This window comes from Ananas comosus, linkage group 8 (assembly GCF_001540865.1).
Source record: "Ananas comosus cultivar F153 linkage group 8, ASM154086v1, whole genome shotgun sequence".
Taxonomy (NCBI): domain Eukaryota; kingdom Viridiplantae; phylum Streptophyta; class Magnoliopsida; order Poales; family Bromeliaceae; genus Ananas; species Ananas comosus.
This window is the reverse complement of record NC_033628.1, coordinates 13411087-13435461: the sequence shown is the minus strand read 5'-3', so window position 1 is coordinate 13435461 and position 24375 is coordinate 13411087. Positions and strand designations below refer to the sequence as shown.

The 24375-nt window shown below is 42.3% G+C and overlaps 3 protein-coding genes across 3 annotated transcripts; 2 read left to right on the top strand and 1 right to left on the bottom strand.

Moving 5' to 3' along the window:
- On the top strand, positions 2071–3790 carry LOC109714168. Its single transcript, XM_020238636.1, has 4 exons — positions 2071–2172; positions 2269–2364; positions 2467–2891; positions 3002–3790. Exons 2-4 carry the CDS (start codon positions 2295–2297, stop codon positions 3569–3571), a joined length of 1065 nt encoding a protein of 354 aa, XP_020094225.1. The 5' UTR covers positions 2071–2172; positions 2269–2294; the 3' UTR covers positions 3572–3790.
- Positions 4080–19633, bottom strand: LOC109714093 (dnaJ homolog subfamily C GRV2). The gene is made up of 22 exons (XM_020238520.1): positions 18650–19633; positions 18161–18394; positions 17977–18064; positions 17549–17757; positions 17334–17435; positions 17198–17260; positions 14833–17058; positions 14209–14571; positions 13249–13389; positions 12001–12393; positions 11122–11619; positions 10058–10281; positions 9598–9942; positions 9189–9483; positions 8609–9064; positions 8185–8530; positions 7393–7736; positions 6429–6902; positions 6104–6228; positions 5812–5935; positions 5043–5111; positions 4080–4716 (listed from the first exon to the last, which is right to left on the bottom strand). The coding sequence occupies exons 1-22, from the start codon at positions 19169–19171 to the stop codon at positions 4492–4494; spliced, it is 7866 nt and encodes a 2621-aa protein (XP_020094109.1). The 5' UTR covers positions 19172–19633; the 3' UTR covers positions 4080–4491.
- Positions 21083–24120, top strand: LOC109713763 (probable plastid-lipid-associated protein 3, chloroplastic). Its single transcript, XM_020237950.1, has 3 exons — positions 21083–21851; positions 22639–22834; positions 23458–24120. Exons 1-3 carry the CDS (start codon positions 21151–21153, stop codon positions 23776–23778), a joined length of 1218 nt encoding a protein of 405 aa, XP_020093539.1. The 5' UTR covers positions 21083–21150; the 3' UTR covers positions 23779–24120.

Below are 24375 nucleotides of genomic sequence, written 5' to 3'. Positions count from 1 at the left end.
GAAAGGATAAGGGTGGCTAAAGAATCACTTCTTTTTCTTTCTTTTTTTTTTTCTCTCTCTCTCTCTCTCTAATTATAAAAGTAGTTTACGATGCAAAGATGGACAAAGTTTAAACCCCACCCACCAAAAAAGTAAAAGAATGGGTGGCTAGAGGATCATATCCTTTTCTCTGTGTAAGTTGCAAGATACTATGAAAAAATATGTCAGACAAAGAGAGTGAATTTTTTGAGGAATAACCATGAAGAGATGGAAAAGCCAGCTCAAGTTTTACTATCTAATCAGAATTAGTTATAAAAGAAAATAAGAAATTCGTCTGGGCAATGACAGCCCGGCAATCATTTTTCGCTTATCATCTTACAATTTTATTATTTAAAAACTTATATTTCACCACCAGTCTTATTACTTTTCCTTCTTTATTACTGCAATCCAAATAGTAACTTTTTTAAACCATAAAAAAATAGGATTATAATTTTTGATTTAAGAGTAGTTATCCTAAAACCCTTCATTGGGTTTTAGATGTAGCATTTCTCATTCTTCAAAGAGCATAGTTATAGTCTTACAGATGGGATTAAAAAAAAAAAAGTCTGCTCTGAAGCAAATGTACTATTGTTTAGTGACTATTGAGTCATCTTTCATGTCTATAATATAACCACAAAAAAGCATCCGTTATACTTTAGGGTAGTTTGCATGAAGAAATGTTCGTGTATTTAATTCTTTAGTTACCACTAAAAGACTCACTCCTTTATTAGCTGTCATGTACCATCCACAATTTATTTTTAGGTATACTGATGTTGACATAGCTTAAATGATTCACTGCAAATCAATTTACTTTCTTTCGCAATTTTAGTTGTTTGTTAGACAACCACCATGCATCCTTAAAGATAATGAATCACGTAGACTGTTTAATTATCTCCTACCTCTATTAATTTCTCAATTATGATGCTAAGATAAAGCTTAGTTTGAATCATATCTCATACATCTTCCTAACCAAATACTTTTGATAGGTGCACCATTTTCCTACTGCACCTGCATGTTTCTAATAGTCAATTCTAGGCATCCAACTTAACCTATGTGTCTACAAAATATTAGTTAAAAAAGATACTTTTTTATCTTACGAGTCTCTGCGTCAGAACAGAAAATAGTGTAAGTTTTTTTATTTTATCATTAAACATGAATCGTCCGCATCCTTGACTCTTCTAATTCTTCCTTTTATAAAAGTGTAAGATACTAAACTCACACTTGCATAAAGTTTCTTGGGTTGGTTAGGTCGAGACATTATATATATATATATATATATATATATATATATATATATATATATATCACTTCTCAAGCTTAGCAAGATTCCTAACAAATTGGGATCAAGCCTATGGCTTTAGTATTCTAACTCCTATTCTTCCAAGAGTCCACTAAGTAATAAACGATCGGGTGAAGTTGTAGTTTGGGTGGAGAGATGTAGAGATATGCTTATCTCATTTCCGTGGGATTTAAAAAAAATTATATTTTTAAGCAACTGAGTGCAATTTGCATAATATGTTATCATGTACGCAAGTGAAAAAATTATTTACTTGCTACTACATTTTCTCACCTTACGTGGTGCATCTTGTCCTCACCCGCATAAAACCAACCTCCTTTAGTTGTCTTATAAAGCCCATTAATGAGCTTAAGAAGTTGTTAACAAGGTTGGGCCCTTTGCTGCAGCCCAACTCTTCATCCCCGGCCCACACGGCCCAGCTTAGTTTGCTATAAGAACATTGCTAGGCGTACCCGTGGAGACTCCCCTTAACCCCCATAACTAGTTATAGGGTATATTTATATGAACAGGGGACATTATCGGGTACCCTTTGAAGACATGGTTCTTCACTGCCTCGATACTCTACCCACTCAACGGCTAGTTTCGGGGACGGGAATTAAAAAAAAGAAAAGAAAAGATAAGAAGTAAATGACATCCTCTTCTGGTAATCACGGATTAGGGATCCTGCTTCATCCTACACCGCAACGGTCATATTACCGTTGGAGTTCCCCCAATTCAAATCTTTAAATCACCCCCCCACCCTTCCACCCCCCTTCCCCATCCATTCTTTCCCCTTCTCTTCTCTCCCTCTCTTTCTCGCCATCCCTTTGCAACTCAGAAGAACTAGTTCTAGGCCAAAAACCTCTCAGTTTTTTCCGGTGAGGAACCTCTCTCTCTCTCTCTCTCTCTCTCTCTCTCTCTCTCTCTCTCTCTCTAGCTCATTCGTTCCTTGTATTGGGGTTTTGTTTCTTTAGGTTCCTTTTCTCTTGCTTAAACCGTAATGGAGACCCCATCATCCACGAGAAGAGTTACGAGATCGCAAACCTCCGCCTCCACCGCCGCCTCCTCCCGTAAGCAGAAACCCCACCTCTCCTTTTCACGATAACAAAGTTGATGTTTGATCCCGCCGACCCTCTTCCCAATTCGCTAACCCGGGTGTTTTCTCAATCCAGAAAAGAGCAAGCAACAAGAAGATCTCCACTCGAGACCGAGAAAGAACGGCGGCGGCGCCAATGCCGACAGGGCCCCGCTCCTCGACATCACGAACGATTCCCCCATCGTCGGTCTCGCGGCGGTGGAGAAGACCCCCTCGTCTTCTTCGTCTTCTCTCAAGAGCCGGGTTCGGGTGAGGCGGACCCCCGGTTCGGGCGAGGCCATTCTCAGGGGCCAGGTGAAGACATTGTTACAGAAGGTGGAGGAGGAAGGTGATTTTGCGTATAAGCCCTCTTCCATCCTTCAAATCCCACGCTTCCCCACCCTCGCGGGAATCTCGAGGTCCCCGGCCCAGCTCCTCGCTCCGACTCCCGCCAATACCCCGCAGATTGCGAGCGTTTCGACCTTCAAGGAAGAAGGTCCAACGGTAACAATCTCTCAGCAGGTTTGTAAGATTTCTTACTGAAAAGATTTGGTCCTTTTGTCTCTATTTTCTAAGAAAAGTTCCGATTTTGATATGCGTAACATTGATTTGGGTTTCTTTCGTTTTATCAGGTTGTTTCGTCTCGGAATCAAGAGGAGCCTCAAGAATGCGTCCTCAACCGCGCGTTGCTGTTCGACTCGCCGAGCAAATCTGGAGCCTCCGAGGGCTCGGCAATCTCTTCGTCGCTAACTTTCCAAGGAAGTGAAAGCAGCGGCGGCTGCGCAGAGAAGTTGTCGACGGATGACGACAGCTCTTCTCTGTGGTCAATTCAGGCGAATGCGAGCGCCCATGAAGAGGATTATGAGGGCGAAGCGGATGAGCTATTTGAAGGGTACGGAGAAGAAGAGGATGAGGCCTATTTTGATGAAAATGAAGATGGAGAAGGTGAAGATCCTTGTGCCGATCTTTGCGAGGGTATGAGGAAGATGTCAGTGGCGGACGAGGCGGTGGGATTGCCGGAGTTCAAAGGGAAGCACACGCGGTTCGTGTACAACAGCGATGATGAGATTGAAGGAGAGGAGGAAGCTGTGAAGGCTGAGGAGATGGCGGCGGCGGTCTCGCCCGGGGTTTTATTTCTGAAGGGATTGCCGGCGCCAGAAGGGAAGCATCTGCGCTTCCACGAGGAAGATGATGAATCTTGACAAAAAGACAGTTGAGAGACTGTTGTGTTGCTGCTCATTTTCAATTGTTATCATCATGGTTGTCTCTCCTTGACACCAAATTGTTCTCGGTTTTGTTCTTCCGCTTTGTTGTTTAGTTTCTGTTATTTCTTATTAGGGTTAAATTTGATGATTTCCATTTCTTTTGTGATTCTGTTGATGAATAAAGCTGCTGCTTTTAGTTGTTGGGTAAATCTATGAGCCTTTCCAGTTTGAGAGTTGAGAGCATTTCTTTTTCAGCTATAATCGCCAACAGCATATGTTTACAACTTGAGAAAGAAGTATTTTATCAACTTCTTCCCCATGTGATGGTTGGCCAATCTAAGGGTGGTGAATCAGCTTTGAGTTTCCACCACCCAGTATCCAGCAATGACACGGTTATAGGACAAGTGACTTTTTGTTGGTCTGAGTTAAGTCCTTGGCATTTTTAAATAGCACAATTTTAAAAAGGCAACATAAAAGATCGAGGAAAAAAAAACAGCACCAAACATGTAATCACGGTAACAGGTCTCACAAATATTCCATCATTCCTTAGGCCTGATTTTCCCTTTGCAATAAAGAGGTGCATGATATTAATGTTTCGGAAACAAAATGGATCAAAAAAAAAAAAAAAAGCAAAATGAGTAGATACAGACTCGCCAATACCCATAAATTTGCAACCCAACACAGGAGAACTTATTTGGAAAAGCTATTGACAGGATATGATACAAGCACCCGCCCACACTTAAAAAAGTCCGGGCTATACCCGATTAATAAATAAACGAACCCAAACTCAACCTCTATGAAATCGAGAGCAAAACTGTACATTATAATATATATACTATTTGATCAGCTGTAGAGGGCGCCGCATTGTATTCACATATTCGGACCAATGTGCCGAAAAAAGAAGAAAAAAAATCTTGCTATAGTTGCTTATTGTTAGGCCTTCCATTTGAGCTTACAGTTGCTGAAGCAGGAGCTGCAGAAGAAGGCAGCCTAACCAACTGGGGCTGCGGGGGTGGAGCAGTGAGAGCATATGGGAGCCTCGACGACGAGCTCTCTATGAGCCCAGCAACACCAGCTGCTGACGATTGTGCATTGGAAGGAAGGAAGAGATCGTGCTTCTGATCTTTGTAAGCACTCCACACCTGTCAAAGATTAACCGCCGATTTAATTGTACGAAGATTGCACGTGCTGACCAAAACAAATGCCAGATTTCATTGAAATGTAAAGCGTATGAATAATCTCAGTACAATCCCGATATTGCAACTTATTTCTTACTATAAACATTTTACTTCCCTAACTTTCACGTCTATTGCAATTCCATCTTGACCGTCATTTGACAGTTTAAGGTCTAAGGTGTTTTAAGTAAAAAATTTCAGGAAGCATATCGCCACATCAGGAAAGTGCATGGACTATACATACACTTTACACTTTCATGAATGAGCAAGAAGATTGAAAATTTGAAACTTACATTAGAAGCATTCAATATCTCACGAACTTTAGCACAATGGGCACCGTCAGTTGCAAAGGCATGCAATACCTGGGTGAAAGAAGCAAACAGAAGCTTGAAATTATGATTTCACCAAATCATTGCAGGTAAATGCTTCCCGGAAGACTCTTTCAACATGAAAAACGAAAGAGTTTTAACTGATGCAATTTAGAATAATCTCATTAACTGCCTATTATGGAGGAATTTACTCTATTATTGGCTTGGTTTGCAGCTTTCCATGTCCAATAACCTACACCTAGCTGATAAGATTTTTCCCCCTCTCAAGCATACGGGATTTCATACTCCCACTGGGAAGCTGCTAAAATTTTTTCCCCTCTCAAGCATACGGGATTTCATACTCCCAGTGGGAAACAGTGGCTTGGCTCGACCGCTGAAAAGTTGAGAATCATCTAACATGCCTGTGTACCAGAATGGCTTGCTAGGTGGAATAAGAACATGTATCCCCAACAAATGAAAAAACTGCAACAGCCTTAAAATGGAATTTTTGGGTCATCATATTTTTATTCTCTACAAACTTTAGCTAATTGTATATTAACAGATAAAACTAACACGACCTTTATCTATCAAGCCTATACTAATGTATGGTACTGTAAAGAAAACCTAATTATTGTTCCCATGGAAAGATGCTTTTGGGAGTTCACTACCTTCATTATTCAAGCATTTAATGTACTTCTATAATTATTCAGAAAAAACATGATTCTAGCGATTTTTCCAGAAAAGAAAAGCCTACCTCTACAGCAAGTACACGTCCAATTGAAGCCTCAGACTCATTCCATTTCATTTGTGTGCAGATCCCATGTCTTCCTCCAGCTCTCCAATCAAGAATGCCAAGCAGCACTTCAACAAGACCAACCCTATTTTGTTTAATACCAGAAATGAAACACAAAGCTTTGTCATCTTTTGATATTAGGGAAAGATATTAAGAGACAGAATGCAAGTAAGACAACACTCTCTTAAGAAACTAGTAATACTCATTTGCATGATTTTTTTTATTCTCAATGTACAAACTAAGTGCCTCTTACTTTAATCCTTGTGCAACAAGTGCATCTCTAGCCCGGTTACCAGCAACAACAACACGCTTTAGTGTCTCCAAAGCTAGAATGCTTCCTCCTTGCCATCCAATCGCTTTCATAAGCAATGGCACAACCTGGAATAAAATTGGAAGAGATAACCTAAATTAGACGACAGAAAAAAGGTATAGCAGTATAAGCTGCTTATCTGAATTTTCCAAGTAGATAGGCACCTAACTTATTCAGCAATAAACAGCTGGCAAATCATATATATAAACTACAAAGCATCCAAAATGTCTTTCCTACAGAAAAACTATGTGCATTTCTAATACAATACCTGAGGTGTTCCTGCACTTGTGGCAGCCATAGCTTCAGCACAAGTAGTACTAGAAGCTAGCTGATGTAGCACTCGTAAACAACTAAGGCGCACACGTTCTTGCGGGGTCTGTCCAGCAGAGCAGGCCGAACCATCATTATCATCTTCAGCTTGATCTGAATGGACATGACTTCCGCCTTTGACCTCTCCAGACGCCATTGTTTCACGCCTCCCTTCATAAGCCATGGCGGCAACTAATTTTGGCACATAACCTAGATAACCGACATGGTCTGCGAGGGCAGGGTGCACCCGCAACAGAGAAACAAGTGCAGCAGACAGAAGCAAAGGAAGTTCAGGATCAACGGCTTGTATTTCATAATGTGTGGCAGCAATTGAGGTGACATATTGATCCAACAGTCCTTCCAAGAATCTTTTAGGGTTTCTTAATGGGAACTTAGGGTCCTTTAAGAACAGCCTCACATAAATCCCACCAACCTGCAAGTTTGGCAGTATTTAGATATTTATGCGGAAGATAGACTGGATTTTGACATAACATATAAAAAGCTTTTTTGCATATTTACCCTTCAAAATACGTGCATTTGAATGTTATCCCGGTCTCTAATGTGAAAACTTATGCCTCCACACTAAAAACAAATTACGTTTGTCTAGCCTATCTGCTCAACTTCCCGTTGCAGAGTTGAAATATAGCAGAAACTCATGAAATGTTAATGTTGGCAAAAGTCTTGGCACCTACTGATTGATTTCCATTCATTCGTGTGGTATTAATGCAAAAGGAAGACAATTTTGTCATTCAAAAGCCTTAATTAATGCATCCAAGGTTAGATGTAGTCAAGTAAACATCAGTTGACATCATATGCAGGAAGGGGTATATAAGGTAGGTGCAATTGTGATTTAGAGAGGTACGCACAAATTTTTGTATTTTGAGGGGTTGCGTAATATTAGATAATAACAGAGTAAAATCTACCTGTGGCTCGTCTTTCATAACATGCTGGCCAGATGCCTGTTCAGGTATATCCCAGTCGACAACCCGCCCTTTCATCTGCTCCCGATAAAGGTCGGCGGCCATGGTTGACAACTGTGCAGAGAGAGATGCGGCCATTGCCGGGGTCCACACAAGTTCTGGTGTTTCAGTTGTTTGTTCAAGAGCTGAAACTACTGCTTCACCGGGTCCGTCCCTAATAGCAGATACCAAGCCATCTGGCAGAAATCTTGCAAGTGTAATTGCCACTCTAGGGCCATGCATTGGCTGTCCAACAAGCTTGCCCAACAAGGAGGCAGCAGCAGCTCTTTGCTGAAGAGGGATTTCTTCTGCAAAGTAGAACTTCAATCAGTACTATGTCCTACTGCAATAGATAGTCTATAGTAAAAGGTAAAAGTGATACAACAACATAATGAAGGTTTGTGGTAAATATGAAGAGATCTTATCTGAACTACAACATACTTTGAAAAGGAAACTTCAACTTTAAATGGATGGAAATTGTTTAGTTCTAACAGAACTTGACAGAATTTCCAAAATCAAGTGTAAAGAAATATTAGGTTATAATATAAAATCACAAATTTAGGGAGCTCATTTCAATATGTGCAATAGTTCAAGTGTGATTTGTAAGTGCATCTTTACCAAGGTTATTTATTCAGTGGCCTTCCACAATATGGAAATATTCAGACTATATGGAAGAAATATGCAAACATAAACAGGAGAATACATAAGCAACAATTATAGTAGATAATAGAACTTCTACAAAGAAACATGGGATACCTTGGAGTGGTAAAATGAGCTCAAGAATGTAAACGACTCCACCATGCTTGGCAGCAGCCCATGCCAGCTCTGGGGTGCTTGCCAAGGAATAGAGGACAGCAAGGGCCCCTTCCCTGCAAGCCGGATTAGAGTGGAGTATCTGAAACAATAAGATGAGGCTGGACCTTTCCGCAACCATAGCCTCTAGACAAGGGGCATATGTTGTCAAAAGGGAAAGAGCATTAAGACAGAGTTGTGAGATGTTGCTTTCAGCTGGTACAGGCAGGGCAAGGCACTCAAAAATAGGCACGAGCTGCTCTTTGGTAGAAAAAACAGCCGCCACAGTGGGGTTGCTTCTTAGTAAATTCTGTAGCAAATGGTCAGAAAAGAATTAATGTTTAAGAATTCATAAGGATCAATAAAACTGTGAAAGCCACTAACATACCTGCAGTGATGTCAATCCAATTCGAAGGTTCTTGATCAGTTCAGCATCTTCATTGATCATTTCTTCTTTATTGGAGACATTGGATGAATCGTCTCCTTTAATTTCATCACTTTGTCTACTAACTGTGTCATCTTGAATTTCTGACGTATTTATAGACGTACCATTTTCATCGACCATACTTTGCAAATCAAAATTTGATGCAGTCCATTTATGCACCAGCTCTGATATAAATTTAAGGAGAGCCACACAAAAAGCTTCCGGCGCACTTATCTCGTGGTCTGGTTGATTGTTGTAAACCCTTAAGTACACATTACCCACATGCAACTCTCTAGATAATGCTTCGTAAGCAAAGGAATGTGACTCTGCTAAATCATAAGAGCCATCAGGGTTTTGACTGGCGCGCTGCTGATCCACAAATTTGAGTAGTTCTGCTCTGGTGGAAGAGTTCCATATGATCTGCATTCACAAAAAAAAAGCAGCACTCAAGTCAGGCCTTATAATATACTGTCGCAAGATAAGAAGGAATATATTAAACACCCAAAGAAAGCATTGCTACAAAATAGATGAACCATAAAAATACCTCTGGCGACTCCAAGTTTGCATTTAGATTGGACAATAGATCTTTCGGCGGCTGGTTTTTCAGCAAATCAACAAGCTTAGGTGTAAGCAAAGATCTGAGTGCAATAGCAGCTGTTTCATTGCAAGGGGTTGAAATTCCATCCTTGGAGGTACCACACAGCCTTGACAGAGCCTGAGTTGCACGCACAGCATGCAGGTTTTTAGCTATCTGCACACTTGCACCAACACCATGTGCTTCATTTGCATCATTCTCATCTGCTGTTGAATCATATTGAAGCAGAAGAGGCAACGTATACCTGCAAAGAGACCATTTTTATATCTAATTAGGTCCAATAGAATCTAACTTTAACGTTCAAATTTGCAAATTTTATCCTGCTCTACCCATCTATTACAAAAGCTATCAAAATTACCACAAAAAGCCAGCTGATAATAGGGCATCTTGCGATTCAGATGATACAGAAACATGGGCCGCTGTCTGAAGGGCAGCATCAACTGCAGATGGAACAAGCTCTAGCTCTGTAGAATGCACAATGTCCTCAATAAGTCCCCCAAAATTTAGCATCTCAGCTCTTGCCGTTTCAAACTGACTTAAAACTGCGAATGTGCGCATAACATTCGTAACAATAATCGCAGCAGGTTCATTTGCAGGAGTTGTAGGCTGAACCACACACATGCAGCGAGAAAGAAGAGTAGCCAATAGAGGTATCCCGCCATCTCGGATCAGTTCTTCACCATTCAATGAAGAGGATGCGCATCTGAGGGGAAAGATGGCATGGGCAATACATGTAAAGGCTGGTTTAGTTTATAAATTTGTCAAAGATAAATCAAATATAGCAAAAGGCAAAAAAAAAGGGAGTAAAATTAGATTACGTCAGCCATATTAGCTCTGATGCCGCAATTAGAAGAGGGACCCTATCAGATGAAAGGAAATTGTTATCATCCTTATCCACAGTGACAGCATTAAGCAACATTGGATAGCCAGCATATTTGAAAGGCTCCAAGACATCCCCATATCTCCTGTACAAGATACATTGCCCTTTCAATAGGAGCAGCAATCTCCAAACTTGTGGCCCTTGCAATCCTTGCATGGTTGCCTGCATACGCAGAGAATAAACACTTCATAATACATGGGTATATAGCAGTTACATCAATTATTTACCAATATTCACTGGTATAAGCAATGACTTCAGTATACAAGTATGTAGACTCCATTTACTAAGAACTATAAACTCCCAATGGTACATATGATGTGAAGATTTTGTTAGCTGTGGCTATATAATACAGATATAGCAGGGATTCTAAAAAAAATTACAATGTTACAATAGCATCTGCTACGGGAACAATCACAAAAGCTTCGAGTCCTAAAAATATAGTATTGACTATACAGATGTCTGTCGAATAACTCCTAAATGTCTTAAAACTTGCAAAACTCTAAGAAAAAGAATATATTCAAACTATGAAATCTTCCCCTTTCAAAGGCAACATTATTTACTACAAAAAAACTTAGTTCTTGTTTTCTCTTATATTTAATACAATTAGCATTTCAACATCTCCCTCTTAAGAACAATAATTTCTGAAAATGTTGTTCCCAAAACACTCTGGTATTTGTTTATATATTATTCAAGGTCTAGCATTCGCCTTCTTATATTTCATTCTGCGCTAAGGTAATTCGAAAACCAATAAACACTAGAAGCACTTATCAGCTTAGCTAACATGTTCTAGTTGACATGACTGTCAAACAGTTCTACTGTGTAAACTCGAAATGATAATAGCAATTGAAAAAATATTATCCAAAATACCATATTGAGGGCAAACTTACTATGTAGTAATTTGTAACTATATGATCATCTACACACAGTAGAAAATGGCAATACTCAAAAAGTGACAAAAATGAGCAAAAAAAGGAATTAGAGATGGCACAAAACGAAAGGTACCTGCAACCTCTCATAAGCCTTCTGTACAGCTACAAACTTCTCCCTCCCTTCAGGATTCTTGTCAGGATGGTACCTAATTGCCAGTTTTCGATACTGACGTTTAAGCTTTTCTTCATCAATGTTTTCAATGCGCTTAGACGTGTTAGAATTTGTCCCATTGATCTCTGACATTTGTGTCCCACCACCATTCTCGCTAATTACGATATCATCTAGAGAGATCTCCAATATCTTGCAAGCTTCTTCTTCAGAAAGATCCATCGGCCGTCGAGTTAATTCTTCACGCCACATTGCCAGCAAGGACTGCAGAAATTCTACATGTTCGACAATGGGCCAGTTTGGAAACCTTATCTCGTCACATAAGTTTCGAAGGTAATAACGATGACACCACATTTCATCCTTCAAATTTGGATAAGTAACTGGAGGCATAGGAGCATAATCATACAATGAATGGCAGTGCTGTGATAATTTCTGAGGGAAATCGCCGAGGTGCTGAAGAACCTGACAAAGATTGAAAGCCACAAAAGGAATTCGACAATCAGACAACTTTAGTGCCATGGTCAAAATAGATAAGAAGAATTGCTATACAAATACTTGAAGCACAATACTCTATTCTAGAGCCCGTTGGGCTTGGCTGGGACTTGTTTAGAAATGATTGGTCGAGATGAGCAGGTTGAAAAAGCTCTAACAGCCTGTTCATTAAAATCCCCTCAAAATCTTCCCACTGCAGCAGAAGTAGAAGCTTTAAATTGAGCTTCTGCTTTTGGGTCTCAATTCATCTTCCTACCATAGCAAAAACTCTAGACTTACGTCTGCCAAAATAGTTGGCAGCTGTTCCAGAAGCCAGGCCAAACAGATATTAAAGACCTTGGGTAGAAATACCTGACGAATCAAATGTTCTGCTCGCATCTTATGTGTCCAAATGATTTCTGGTGTATCAGAATCAGATACCATCGCTGCAGCAAAAGCTGCAGGCCCACTGCGCTCCAGCACATACAACAACGATTCAGGAAGGAGTCCACCTAATACGCTGCGCTTTGCCAGGGGCAACGACGAGGAGACTGCAGCCTCTTCACCACCATGAAATGCTTGATGAACATGAGTTACCGCAAAAAGTTGTGCAATGGTAAGCAGGTTAGAGCCAGCGTAGGCTAGGGCAAAGTAGAAGGCACCCGTGCTGTATAGCCGAATCATTGCCTTAGGGTTTCTGGTAACAATGGACTTGAGCAAAGCAGCAGCAGCTTCTACAATGCTTGGCTCCCCAGTAAGCATAGCCTGAAATATTTTTACAACGCACTGGTGCATCAGCAGCAGTCTGCCTTCTCTTATTTAATTTTCAGTAACAAAATTTCAGGGCATTTCATTATCAAAGACAGCATCCATGATAACAAGACTTAACCAGGAAAACAGGACACCATTAGAAAAGAAAACAAAATGAGAAATGCTTCAGTACAACAAGCACATCCTAGAGCTCAAAATTTCCATCCAAGGGTCTTAAATCGGCTGCAGTAGGGAGGTCGCAATATTTACATAGACCATACCTTTTTCTCTGTTGTACTGAAACAAAAGTTTTTTAAAAAAATCCACCAAATGAGTTCAAACTATACTGCATAACCTTCTAAATTAGTAGCAATCGAAGATACCAATATTAAAAGGCAGTATGGTCAAAATATATAGTCTAGTCATACTGAGCCAAAAGTGTACACTCCAATCACCCACTCCATACATGTCAGTCTTCAGAACAACAAGAGCCATCTACTCAACAAGGTTGCGTGAAAAATTAGGCCCTGCCGTACATGCTATCATTGGTATGTAACCAACTCAGGGATTGGGCAGGAGAAACAAAATAAATTATTCTTCACAACTAACAAGCCGAAACAGAATAAGAAACTGACTAAGATGTCTAACTAGCATACTAGCTGTAGGTGTGATTAAAAGATATTAACTATTTCTCATCATCACGTGAATCAGTCAAGTTTGCAGTTCCTTTTACTTCAATAATACTTAAAGAGCACCAACGATGAACCAATGCTAATACTATTTCACCATGTCTTGAGCTGGCTGATCAACTTCACCAGTAGAGATCTGTCAAGTTCGAAGAAATAGTAAATTATGTAGACTCGAAAGTACCTGAGCAACATGCGGAAGACATCTAGGACTGGATAAAATTCGTTTCACTCTTGGTGTTGGAGTAACAATCTCTCCCGCATCATCAAGATCAGAATGGGCAGATGCCATGGTATGTAATATAGACAATGCAGCCTCGCCTACCTGAATACAGAACTCCTTTGTTTCAATAGTCCAAGCATTCAAATTAAAGTATACTCAGTATGCAGGAGAAAATCACATTGTTGGATATTCATTTATCTACTTTAAATGAAATACCACAGAGTGCTGACACATTGCAGAAAACCATAAGAATCTCAATCATCCCTGTAAAAATAGAGCTTAAGTAGAGAGGAAGAATATGAAACTTTTTTAACATGCAATCACAAATCTGCGAAGCAAGGATTTAAGTGCCGTGGCACGGGGTCGTGCCGGAAACTTGCTGGCACAGTACGGCACGGTGCATGTCCAGCCGTGCCGAGCGGTGCCGATGCGTACCGGTCAAAAAAATTCTTGTGTGCCAACACATAATAGCATGAAATATTTATTTTCTTAAGCAACAAAATATTCTAACATTTTTATTATGTCTTTTTATCACATCTTTTGAACTTTATTGAGAAAATTACTTACTAATTTAAAGAATAGAGGGTTTTGAGCCGTGCTATCGGCACGGGGTCTGTATCGTGCCGGTATCTTGTTGGCATGGTACGGCACGGTGGATACGGTCCGTGCCGACGGGCACTTAAAACCTTGCTGCGAAGTAATTACAACCAAAGGTCTAACTCTAAAGCATAGTTTCCAACAATGAAAATCTTCAAGGAGAAGGAGAAAACTGGAAATAGACTATTACTATAAGAAAGCAAATATTACAGGTTAAAAAGCTACCTAAGTAATGGTGCTAGAACTATATTATCATAAATTGTCTTTCCTGTCAACTTCTATCTATGTTCTAAATAAGATGATGGTAATTTTATGGCAAGATACCTGAATTGGGGTTAAAACAGGAACTCGATTCGCCAATGCCCAACGCAATTCACGGATGTCACGCAGCCTTTTCCAGTCAGTCATTCCAAAGGCCCAACATCTGGTGGTCCAATCAATGGCCTTCTTTGACCATAATCTTCTGATAGCATCTTTTTCGAGAGGGCCAACTTGTTCACCATCTTTGTCAATGTACATCCATTCCTTTAGTGGTTCCATATAAGCTGTAGCTGCAATCAGATTTGATTGCAAAGGTATAGCAGTCCTCTCAGAAGCTTCATGAGCAACGGTTAGAAGATCAACAGCCAAAACACAACCCCCAACCAAAACACATGCTTCAACATTGGAAAGATTTTTCATTAGGACCTGCAAAAATGGGAGGGAAAGAAGAAAGAATTTAGTACTCACCGATTCAAGTAGCCAACTTAAGTAGGCAGCTAACAGAATAAATCAGTTATTATGGAGCAAAGAGATTCTGAAAAGCATCTGAATCTTTTGAAGCTATTTCAGTCTTTACTTAAAATCAAGTCTAGTAGAAGAAAGACCAAGAAGACACAAGTGTTTTTTACATAAAAAAAAAAAACAAATGTAGCTGTATTTTCATATTAGATGCAATTGCGGAAGTACTTTTAGTAAAAGAAGCAGACGGTGCCTCAATGCACGATCATCTGTTCTGTCCAAAAGAACTGTAATATGAGCAGCACCGTCAAAAGGTCCAATTGTTTTATAATGCTGCTCATAAACAATAGCCATTGCCCTTGCACAAAGCTCTCTTACTGCAGACCCTCCACCTCCACCGAAGCCATCCAATCTCCCCATGTCACACCAATCATCTGATAAACCCAATTCATCAGGAATAGCACCATCCACAGTAAGCCCTATGTCTGCATCACATAAGAAACGATGATATAATGCTCTAAAAAATGCAGCTGGATCACGCAATGGAAAATCCTGCGCACGACAGCTGTTTCCACTATCAAGCAGCAGTCTCAAATAATACTGGCCCACACAGACTTCTTTTGATAAGCTAGGGTAGCTAACTGAAAACTCAGCATAGTTCCAAGATATCCGAGGTGCATTATCATAGGCACTACCATCCTCAGGCATTGCACTTCCAGGGACAATGTCCTCAGTTCTTTCCTTCTCAACATCTAGTTTATGAACTTCAGCGTGTAAAGCTTCTCTCAGTTCTTGCCTGGTACGTTCATTCCAGATTAAATCCGCTCGATTGTGATCCAGCCCAAATGCTTTCCAAAATCCTTGCCAATTGCATAATAACCTGCCAGATCCTACAGGGGTGTTCTCCACAACAACCTGAGCAGGGGCTGGAAGATCCGAATTCATAGAACCATGAAGGCTAGCTTTAGAGTCTACTAAATCAGAAGAACAAGGACCCGACATCTGTGAGATACCAGCTTGCTGAACATTATCGGCGACAACAGCTCCAGAAGCAGCATTATGCAGAAGTGCATGGGAAGGTTCCGCATTCTGGTTCATACCTGGAAATGCAGAGGGAAATACATTTGACTCTTGAATAGGTCTCTGATATGCTTCCGGCTCTCCGTAAGCACTGGTACCAGCATGCCTTGCAAATTCACCATCTTCAACGTTATTAGTAGGAATCCCATGTTCCTGGTTTGTTATGCCTCTACCAATCCGGACCCTCCTCTGCTGCAGTATGCGTCGGTGCCTTCTACTTAATGGTGCCTCTTCATACTGATTCTGAGAATCTTCAGAGTTTATATCCGTACGAGTATGAAGATAAGCAACAAGACCAGGAGGAAGAACTCGTGACAGCAAATCGAGGGCAGGTTGATAAGAATCTGCCCACAGGGCGACAAGCTGCCGACTAACATCACGGCGCTCGCCAGCGGGGAGAAAGAAAGCATGAAGCAAGTGTCTTAATAAAGCACCATCTCTCAATGCAGCATCGCGCATGGATTCTGCTGCAATTGCATCTTCCTCCGCAATAGTTCGCATAATAACAGCCACGGTCTCTCTCACACTTTCAGCAGGGTGCCCAAACAACGCGAACAAGCGACGCCGCAGGCCAGCAACTTCGCGTAGAAACTCAACAAAAGTAGTGTGTTGGGTTGTTTCACCGTGGGGCTCACAAAGCATAGCTTCAAGGATCTCCACGACAGACATTGACAATAAAGGCGAGACAGATGTCGGTTTCAGCCTATTAACAATAATAGTGACGTAGGCCTGATGTGCAAACAGGACAGACTTAGTATGCATGTAAGTGGCATGCCCCTCCCCCTTTGTATCCATCAACATGCTAGTATCGCCAGGACCACCACCGACGAGCATAGCTACAAGTCCTGCAGCCTCTGCCGCTACTCCCTCTGAACCATTTCTGAGTAGCCCCATTATTCTCCCAACGGCAGCAGGAAAAGACATAACATGAGATGCTGCATTTCTCGATGCAAGTAACCTACGCAAACACGCAATGAACCCCATCACTGTTGCCGCTGCTTTTGGTGATGGGGGCGGAGGTGGGGGCGCTTCTGGGGGAAGGTTTGGTGTGGCGGGGAGCATTGTGATTAAAGCCATCAAGACGACTTCGGGCACCTCAATATTGACAGGAATGCCACTGTAGGGTATGCATGCATTAAATTCCCTTATTCGGCGCCACAATCTTGCTCTTGAGCCTGGAACTGACCCTCCTTCAGCTACAGTATCTTTAGCAGCTGCAGCTAAATGTTTAATATGCATTGTTGCACTCTCCAAATCAGCAACAGAACGCTGTTGAGGAAGCTGATGTATCTGAAGATATGCTCTTCCACAAGGCGGATCAATGCGATGACCGGGCATTGTCAACCTAGGGAGCACTGGTACAGCGCACTGACCCTGCATCAAGTAGAAGAAAAGAAGATTAACATAAGTATATCTGTGTGCACATATCAGGATGCATATTTCATGTTCAAGCATAAAGCCTGCAAGATTGCCTCTCCAAGAAAACATTCTTAGAAAAAGATGAATAACTAACCTCAGTTTGCAGAACATCACGAACTGCTGCAAGCAAGCTATCACGAGAAGTACTAGCATATACCTGGAGTTAAGAGTTGCAGAATTAGAAGAAGTTTCTCCGTAACATGGTGAAATTATATTCAGCAGAGACTTACATGAATGGGGCAGCCATCATTGAATTCAACAGCAAACATTTGTGGCTCTTCCGCAAATCGAACAAGACTACTTACAGCAGATAGAGGTCGAACAATAACAGCCTGGACACCACTTCTTTATCAGCCAAAGAACATTTGAGGAAAAGCCAAAAAATACATCACGACATCTTAGTTTGTACTACATTCAACAGAAAGCAGGACAAGATTGTAGCTACCTCATAATTTTCAGGCCGCCTCTCAACAAGTGAAACCTTTGTAAGAATTAGTTGGCGTGATACAGCATCACCTTGATCTCCAAGTCCTCCCTTGGGTCCAATTCCCAAACTTAAGCTCTCAATGTTAGCAGTTCCATGAGCCGCAGGGCGTAACCTTATAACAGACCATCCTCCATATGGGGTTTCATTCGCTCCAACTGCCTCCTTTGCTGAAAATTGTAATGAACTATTGAAGAAGTTAAACTAACATCAGCGATAGATTTCAAAAACAAAATAGAAGGAAATAGAGCAACCGGCATCAGTAAAATGTGCAAGTTCTCAACACTTCAAAAAACAATCAGTTAAATTCAGCTGGAACTAAAATAACCCAAACATAAGGACAACAAATACATAAGTCCAAATAGACAGAAATTCTGATGTAAACTTACCTCTGCTAGCAATAAAATCTGCCGCTGTCATCGCCTGAGAGCTGTCCACAGACAAAGTCAATCCAACTGTAGATTTTGCGGTTTTAGTCTGGAACATTAAGAGCATAGAAAATGATTACAAAACAACACCAAGTAATGATCCGGTTGCTGCTATGTAAGACCAAACAAGGAGAGACTGAAGTACCAAATACGAAATAATTCCGGTGTTCGTAGCCCCAGAGGAAGCCATGAAGGCTTTCCTTTTCCTTCCATACAGAGGGCAGAGAACAAACCCTCCACCTTCAGGAGTCCTCTTTCCATAGCTGTCAGCTAAAAGAATGATGGCAGGGGAATCCATGTCTCTAAAATCCAGACACCACCGCCGATCTCCGGACAGTCCTTCGAGAAGTTCAACGCCAACAGAAGTAACTTTTAATTTCTGCACAAAGATTAATGCCAACAACACCATCGTAAATTAAATCATCAAGCAAAAAATGCATCCTTTTAATTTGGAAGGAAGTCCGAAAGCGCAAACATCGCATATTCCAAAGGAATTTCAAATTAGCGAAAGCTAGTGCGATCCACCGTCGCATACCTATTTACACAACGAGAAATTGAAGGGGGGACGTATACTAACAAAATTGGAAAGAAACAGGATGAGGATTGACCGAGGATAAGAGGTGAGGCTGCTTACGAAGGGGGCCCACTCAGAGGTCCTGCGGCGGAGGTGGAGGACGGGGAACTCCATAACGGGCCCGAGCTTGGCCCGGCGAAGTCGATGCAGCTCTGTGAGGATGCTCGCCCGAAGCCGCGACGAGAACTTGATCGCCTTGAACTTGCCGCGGCCGTCGGTGCGGACGCTGAGAGTGAACTCCAACGCGCCCGCATCGTCGCCGCGGCCGAGAACCGGCGCCGCCCCCTCGAAGTCGGGGGCGGCGTCGTAGGAGTTGGTCACCGCCAGCGTGGTGGGGTCCAGTGTGATGATCGTGGAGCTGGAGATGCAGAGGATCCGCTTGTAGCGCCCCCGCCATGAATGCTTCACCACCAAGTAGCGGGCGAGGTACTCGGGCTCCTCGGCGACGGCGGGGGCGGCGGCGGAGGAGGAGGAGGAGGAGGATCCCGCGGCGGCGCGGGGGGAGGTGGAGGGCTCGGAGGGAGGGGGAGGAGGGGGCTGGTGGTTGTCGGCGGCGGCGGCGTGGCGGCTGACGAAGTCCATTGCGGGGAGGGAGTCTAGGAGGTAGGTGGGGCGGCGGGCTTTAGGGTTCCAGAGGAAGGTGAAGGGGCCAGAGCGCGGGATCGCCGCCGCCGCCGCCGCCGCCGCAGGACGCGATTGATTCGCCCCCAGGGCTCCCGATCTCGCGCCGCGATCCCCAGATCGAAAGCACCACCCTCTAGGGTTTCACTTGAACAGGGACGGGGTAAGGTACCGATCGCTTCGTCGTCGTCGTCGTCGTCGTCGTCGTCGTCCTCGATGGTCGACACTATACAAATATTTTTTATTTTAATGTTTTTTTTTGTGGGGTATCGGAGAACGGGAATTTGTCGGGGAGGAAGGAGACGGCGGAGTTGAGATTACGCGGCCTATTGCAGCGTCGGTTGGGGATGGGCAATTTGGGGGGTGGAGACACGTCGAATGGACGGCTCTGATGGTAGCGATCGAACACTGTGCCAGAGAGATGAGGAGCCTCCTCTGATATTAAACTCTTCTTATGGAGCGGGGTTTATTATTATTATTATTATTATTATTATTATTGGAGATTTGGAGATTGGAGATGGATAGATGATAGATCGCTGCTGGAGACTTCGGATCGGTTTTTCTGTTGAATTACGGGCTCTTCTGTTTAAATCTGTTGGCCAACTAGGCCCAACATTCGAAGTTCAAATTGTTGCTTGCACCGGGTGTTCAAGTACATCTCACATCTAAATCCCGCATCAGGGATTTATAAATCAAACTTGAATGTGTTCTAGAATATTGAGAAAAAAATATCCACATATCAAATAAGCGAAATTTTAAGAGATAAGTTTCTTTATAAATAAATAAATAAAACACTTACTCTATTACCATCAGTTTTTTATACCATTTGATATGAAGTCATGAACTCACAAAACGTGTAAATTTTTACTAGTATCCTTCTTCTTTTTTTTTTCCTTGGAGATTGCACATCACATCTACTGATTAAAGAAAAAGAAGCGTGGTTCATGGTATGTACGGAGACACCGGGTGCACACAATAACNGGAGTTGAGATTACGCGGCCTATTGCAGCGTCGGCTGGGGATGGGCAATTTGGGGGGTGGAGACACGTCGAATGGACGGCTCTGATGGTAGCGATGGTACACTGTGCCAGTGAGATGAGGAGCCTCCTCTGATATTAAACTCTTCTTATGGAGCGGGGTTTATTATTATTATTGGAGATTGGAGATGGATAGATCATAGATCGCTGCTGGAGACTTCGGATCGGTTTTTCTGTTGAATTACGGGCTCGTCTGTTTAAATCTGTTGGCCAACTAGGGCCAACATTCGAAGTTCAAATTATTGCTTGCACCGGGTGTTCAAGTACATCTCACATCTAAATCCCGCATCAGGGATTTATAAATCAAACTTGAATGTGTTCTAGAATATTTGAGAAAAATATCCACATATCAAATAAGCGAAATTTTAAGAGATAAGTTTCTTTATATATAAATAAATAAATAAAACACTTACTCTATTACCATCAGTTTTTTATACCATTTGACATGAAGTCATGAACTCACAAAACGTGTAAATTTTTACTAGTATACTTTTTTTTTTTTCCTTGGAGATTGCACATCACATCTACTGATTAAAGAAAAAGGAGCGTGGTTCATGGTATGTACGGAGACACCGGGTGCACACAATAACTTCGGCACCGGCCATTCTCAGTTTAACGGACCTCATTGGGCCGGACCCGAAACACCTCACGTCCCGTATTTTTGACGCTAATGTGAAGTGGACTTCTCGCTGCCTACTTTACTAACGGGGCCGATAAAAGGCCAGGCCAATATGGGCTGAGTTAGTAATATTTTGGGCCGGATCACGTTACCGTAGACCGAGAGTTTGAAGTGAATCGGTTCGGTTTGGTTCGTGGTGTACATTCTTCGGTGCGAGTTCATTCCCTTCGTTCTTTAGCTCCCTCAGTCCCTCTCGCTCGTGAGGCGCTGATTCAACGACAACAATGGCTTGTCTCTTGACCTCCTCCCACGCCTGCCTCTTCTCCCCAAACCCTTACCCCCATCGCCTCCTCCTCCCCCTCTCGCGCCACCCCCAAATCCTATCCCTCCCCTTCCTCGCTCGTCGCCCGCGAAACCCTAGGCTCCTCTCCCTTTCCGCACCCTCCGCCGCCTCCCGACCGGAGCGGTTCCCGCGACGCCCCCCCGACGAAGATCCCTCCGCCCAGGCGCCCGGAATCCCCGACGAATGGGGCGAGAAGACGCCGCCGGAGCCGGAGGAGCCGTCGGAGGCGGATCCGCCCAAGGACGAGGACGAGGACGAGGACGAGTGGGGGCGGGATCCCGTGGGGATCGGGGGAAACGCGGGGGCGATCGCTGATGAGTGGGGCGAGAAGGGGGAACCGGAGCCGGAGACGCCTTCTTCTTCGGCTGATCCTCCGAAGGACGAGGACGAGGACGAGTGGGGAAGGGAGCCCGGAGAGGGAGGGTTCTGGACCGGCAATGGTAGCCCGGTGCCCGAGGCCGATAAGCTCGGGGAGTTGAAGCAGTGCCTTGTCGATTCTATCTACGGGACGGAGTTTGGATTTAGGGCTTCGGCAGATACGAGGGCTGAGATCTTGGAGCTGGTCAACCAGCTCGAGGCGGAGAATCCGACACCGGCACCGACCGAGGCGCCGGAGCTTCTTGATGGGAAATGGATCCTTCTGTGAGTCGATCTGTTCCTTTTATTGCTTGATTTATTGTTAGTTTGAATTTATTCTAGATTTAGATTGTAATTTGGTCAAGCTTCAATAATTATTTCAATGATTTTCTATATTGAATTCAGCTGTTTAAATTATAGCATGTTAGCTTAATTATATGGCATTACTAGGTCCTTAGACATGGCATTCCATTTCAATGGGCCATATGGAGACTAAGTACCCCATTGCAGTGCACACTACACTTAGGTTCTTTTCTCGTGTATAATTCCGAAGTAGATTATTTCACTCTACAATCTCATGTATGCATGCTATAGGTGGGTATAAGTTTTCATACAGTCATCACCTACGGTATGCCCTAGTTCTTGAAACCAGTAATTATATCTCATAGCTTTCATCATGTATCCATGTTGGTGTAAGCTGCAGCTAGCAATGCCTGCGAGCAATTGTAGTATCAAGACATGGTGCAAGCATTTGCCATCCTGCTATTGAGCACTGTCTAGCAAAGCATTGTGTGTCTTAACAAATTCATGCTGCATGCTTTGAAACCTTGAAGTTAACAGTTTTGTTCCCCAGACTGCTTCATGTAGTCTCTGTCGCTAGTAAAGTTTTAACTTTCTTATTGCTAATGCACTTATTCCTTCTGCCTAACTTTCCAGAGATAAAAAGCACTAGTTTTTGAATTATCTAAATGTAGGACATCGTCATAGTTCCAAGTAGGTACAAATATTTGCAATGTTTGGATTCAGGCTACTATCGTCTGACACTTGTCTATTTATGGACTGGTTACTCTAGGTATACAGCATTTTCTGAGCTTTTACCTCTTCTAGCTGTTGGGGCTACACCATTGCTGAAAGTTAAACAGATAACTCAAGAGATCGACACCAAAAGTATGAAGATAGTGAATTCTACAACTCTCTCCAGTCCATTTGCCTCTTTCACCTTCAGCGCATCTGCTTCTTTTGAAGTCAGAAGTCCATCAAGAATAAAGGTATAATTATGCATGACTTTCTTGGGATCTTCTGAAAAAGATAACTTGATTATATTTCACATTTATGGTGATTTACATTTTGAGTTTAGTAGGGCATTTTTTTTATGTAATATTTTTTTACTTGCTTGTTCTAGTTGTGATTATGATTGTTTGGATGAGAGGCTTTCAGACAAACCATGTTCTATTGTCAGATGTCTACAATTAACGCCAAAACTGATGCGCATAAATACAATAATATTGTAGAGTTGCTCATATGTTCCTAAATTGTCTTGCTTTTTTGTATTGTCTAATTACAATGACAATTCTACACAAAAGAGAACTGCCAAATTCTTTGAACAGACCTTGTTGGTAGAACGTTGCTTAAATAGCGCATGAGCAGCTCTGGACCATTTTTGTTGCACCATTAAATCACTTTGAGCTCAGCTATTGGTCCCCCGGTAGTGCCCTTGTTGATCATGGCACTGCACATCCCTTTCCATTATGAAATCCATGGGATCAATTTAAGCTTTAGTACTAGATTATCAGAAAATTAATAGAAGTAGCCTTCCGGTGGGTTCCTATGGAGTAAGGACCAACACTAGTTCAGTTCAATGACGTCTAATTAATCCTTTTGCCGAATGCAGGTCCAATTCGAGGAGGGAACATTTCAGCCTCCCTCTATATCATCTACAGTAGATCTACCTGAGCAAGTCGATATTTTGGGGCAGAAGATTAGCCTGAGACCAGTTCAACAATCACTCAACCCCATTCAGGAGGCCCTTGCAAACATCACTCGCACTATTTCTGGGCAGCGACCTCTAACGGTCCCCCTCCCTGGAAACAGGGCTGAGGCATGGCTTTTAACAACTTACCTTGATGAGGACTTCAGAATCTCGAGGGGTGATGGTGGGTTATTTATTCTTGCCAAAGAAGGTAGTCCTTTGCTAGATCAGCTGTCACAATAATTCTCGGGTTTTATAACAGTGATTATATCCTTTTCATTCATGCGACCATACTGGCATTCATTTGTTTTCATGAAAAGCATTCCTTGGAAAAATATATTGCCTCTGCATCTTCTTTCATGCCTGGGGGCTGCTGATCATGCAATAACAATGCCAAGTTTTCTTTTGTATAGCCATTTGAGATGCAAATAAATTCTTCACAATTAAACTGCCATGGCAAAATGTATTTGCTAGTGCAGTACTCATGTTTTGTGTGTGTTGTTTCATGGTTGTATTTGTCTGTGGTGCGTTTTGTAGGCATGTTAGGCGTGTTAAAGATCATATTAAATTTTTTTAAGAGCATAATTATTTTGGTGTATGGAGATAGATGGACCGTCCGTGATAACCTTTGGTCACAGTATTGTGGCGGTTGGCTGCTGCTTAAAATTAGTATAGCGATCCTCCTGTTGACGTACAAACTGGTACGTGCTATTGCTAAGTATACTGCGATTCACTCGATATCACATGAAGAAACTATCAGCCCAAAAAGCACTTTGACACTTTCATGATAAGCTTGAAAACTACAACTTAAGAGAGAAAAATGAACAACTTGCAAAAATA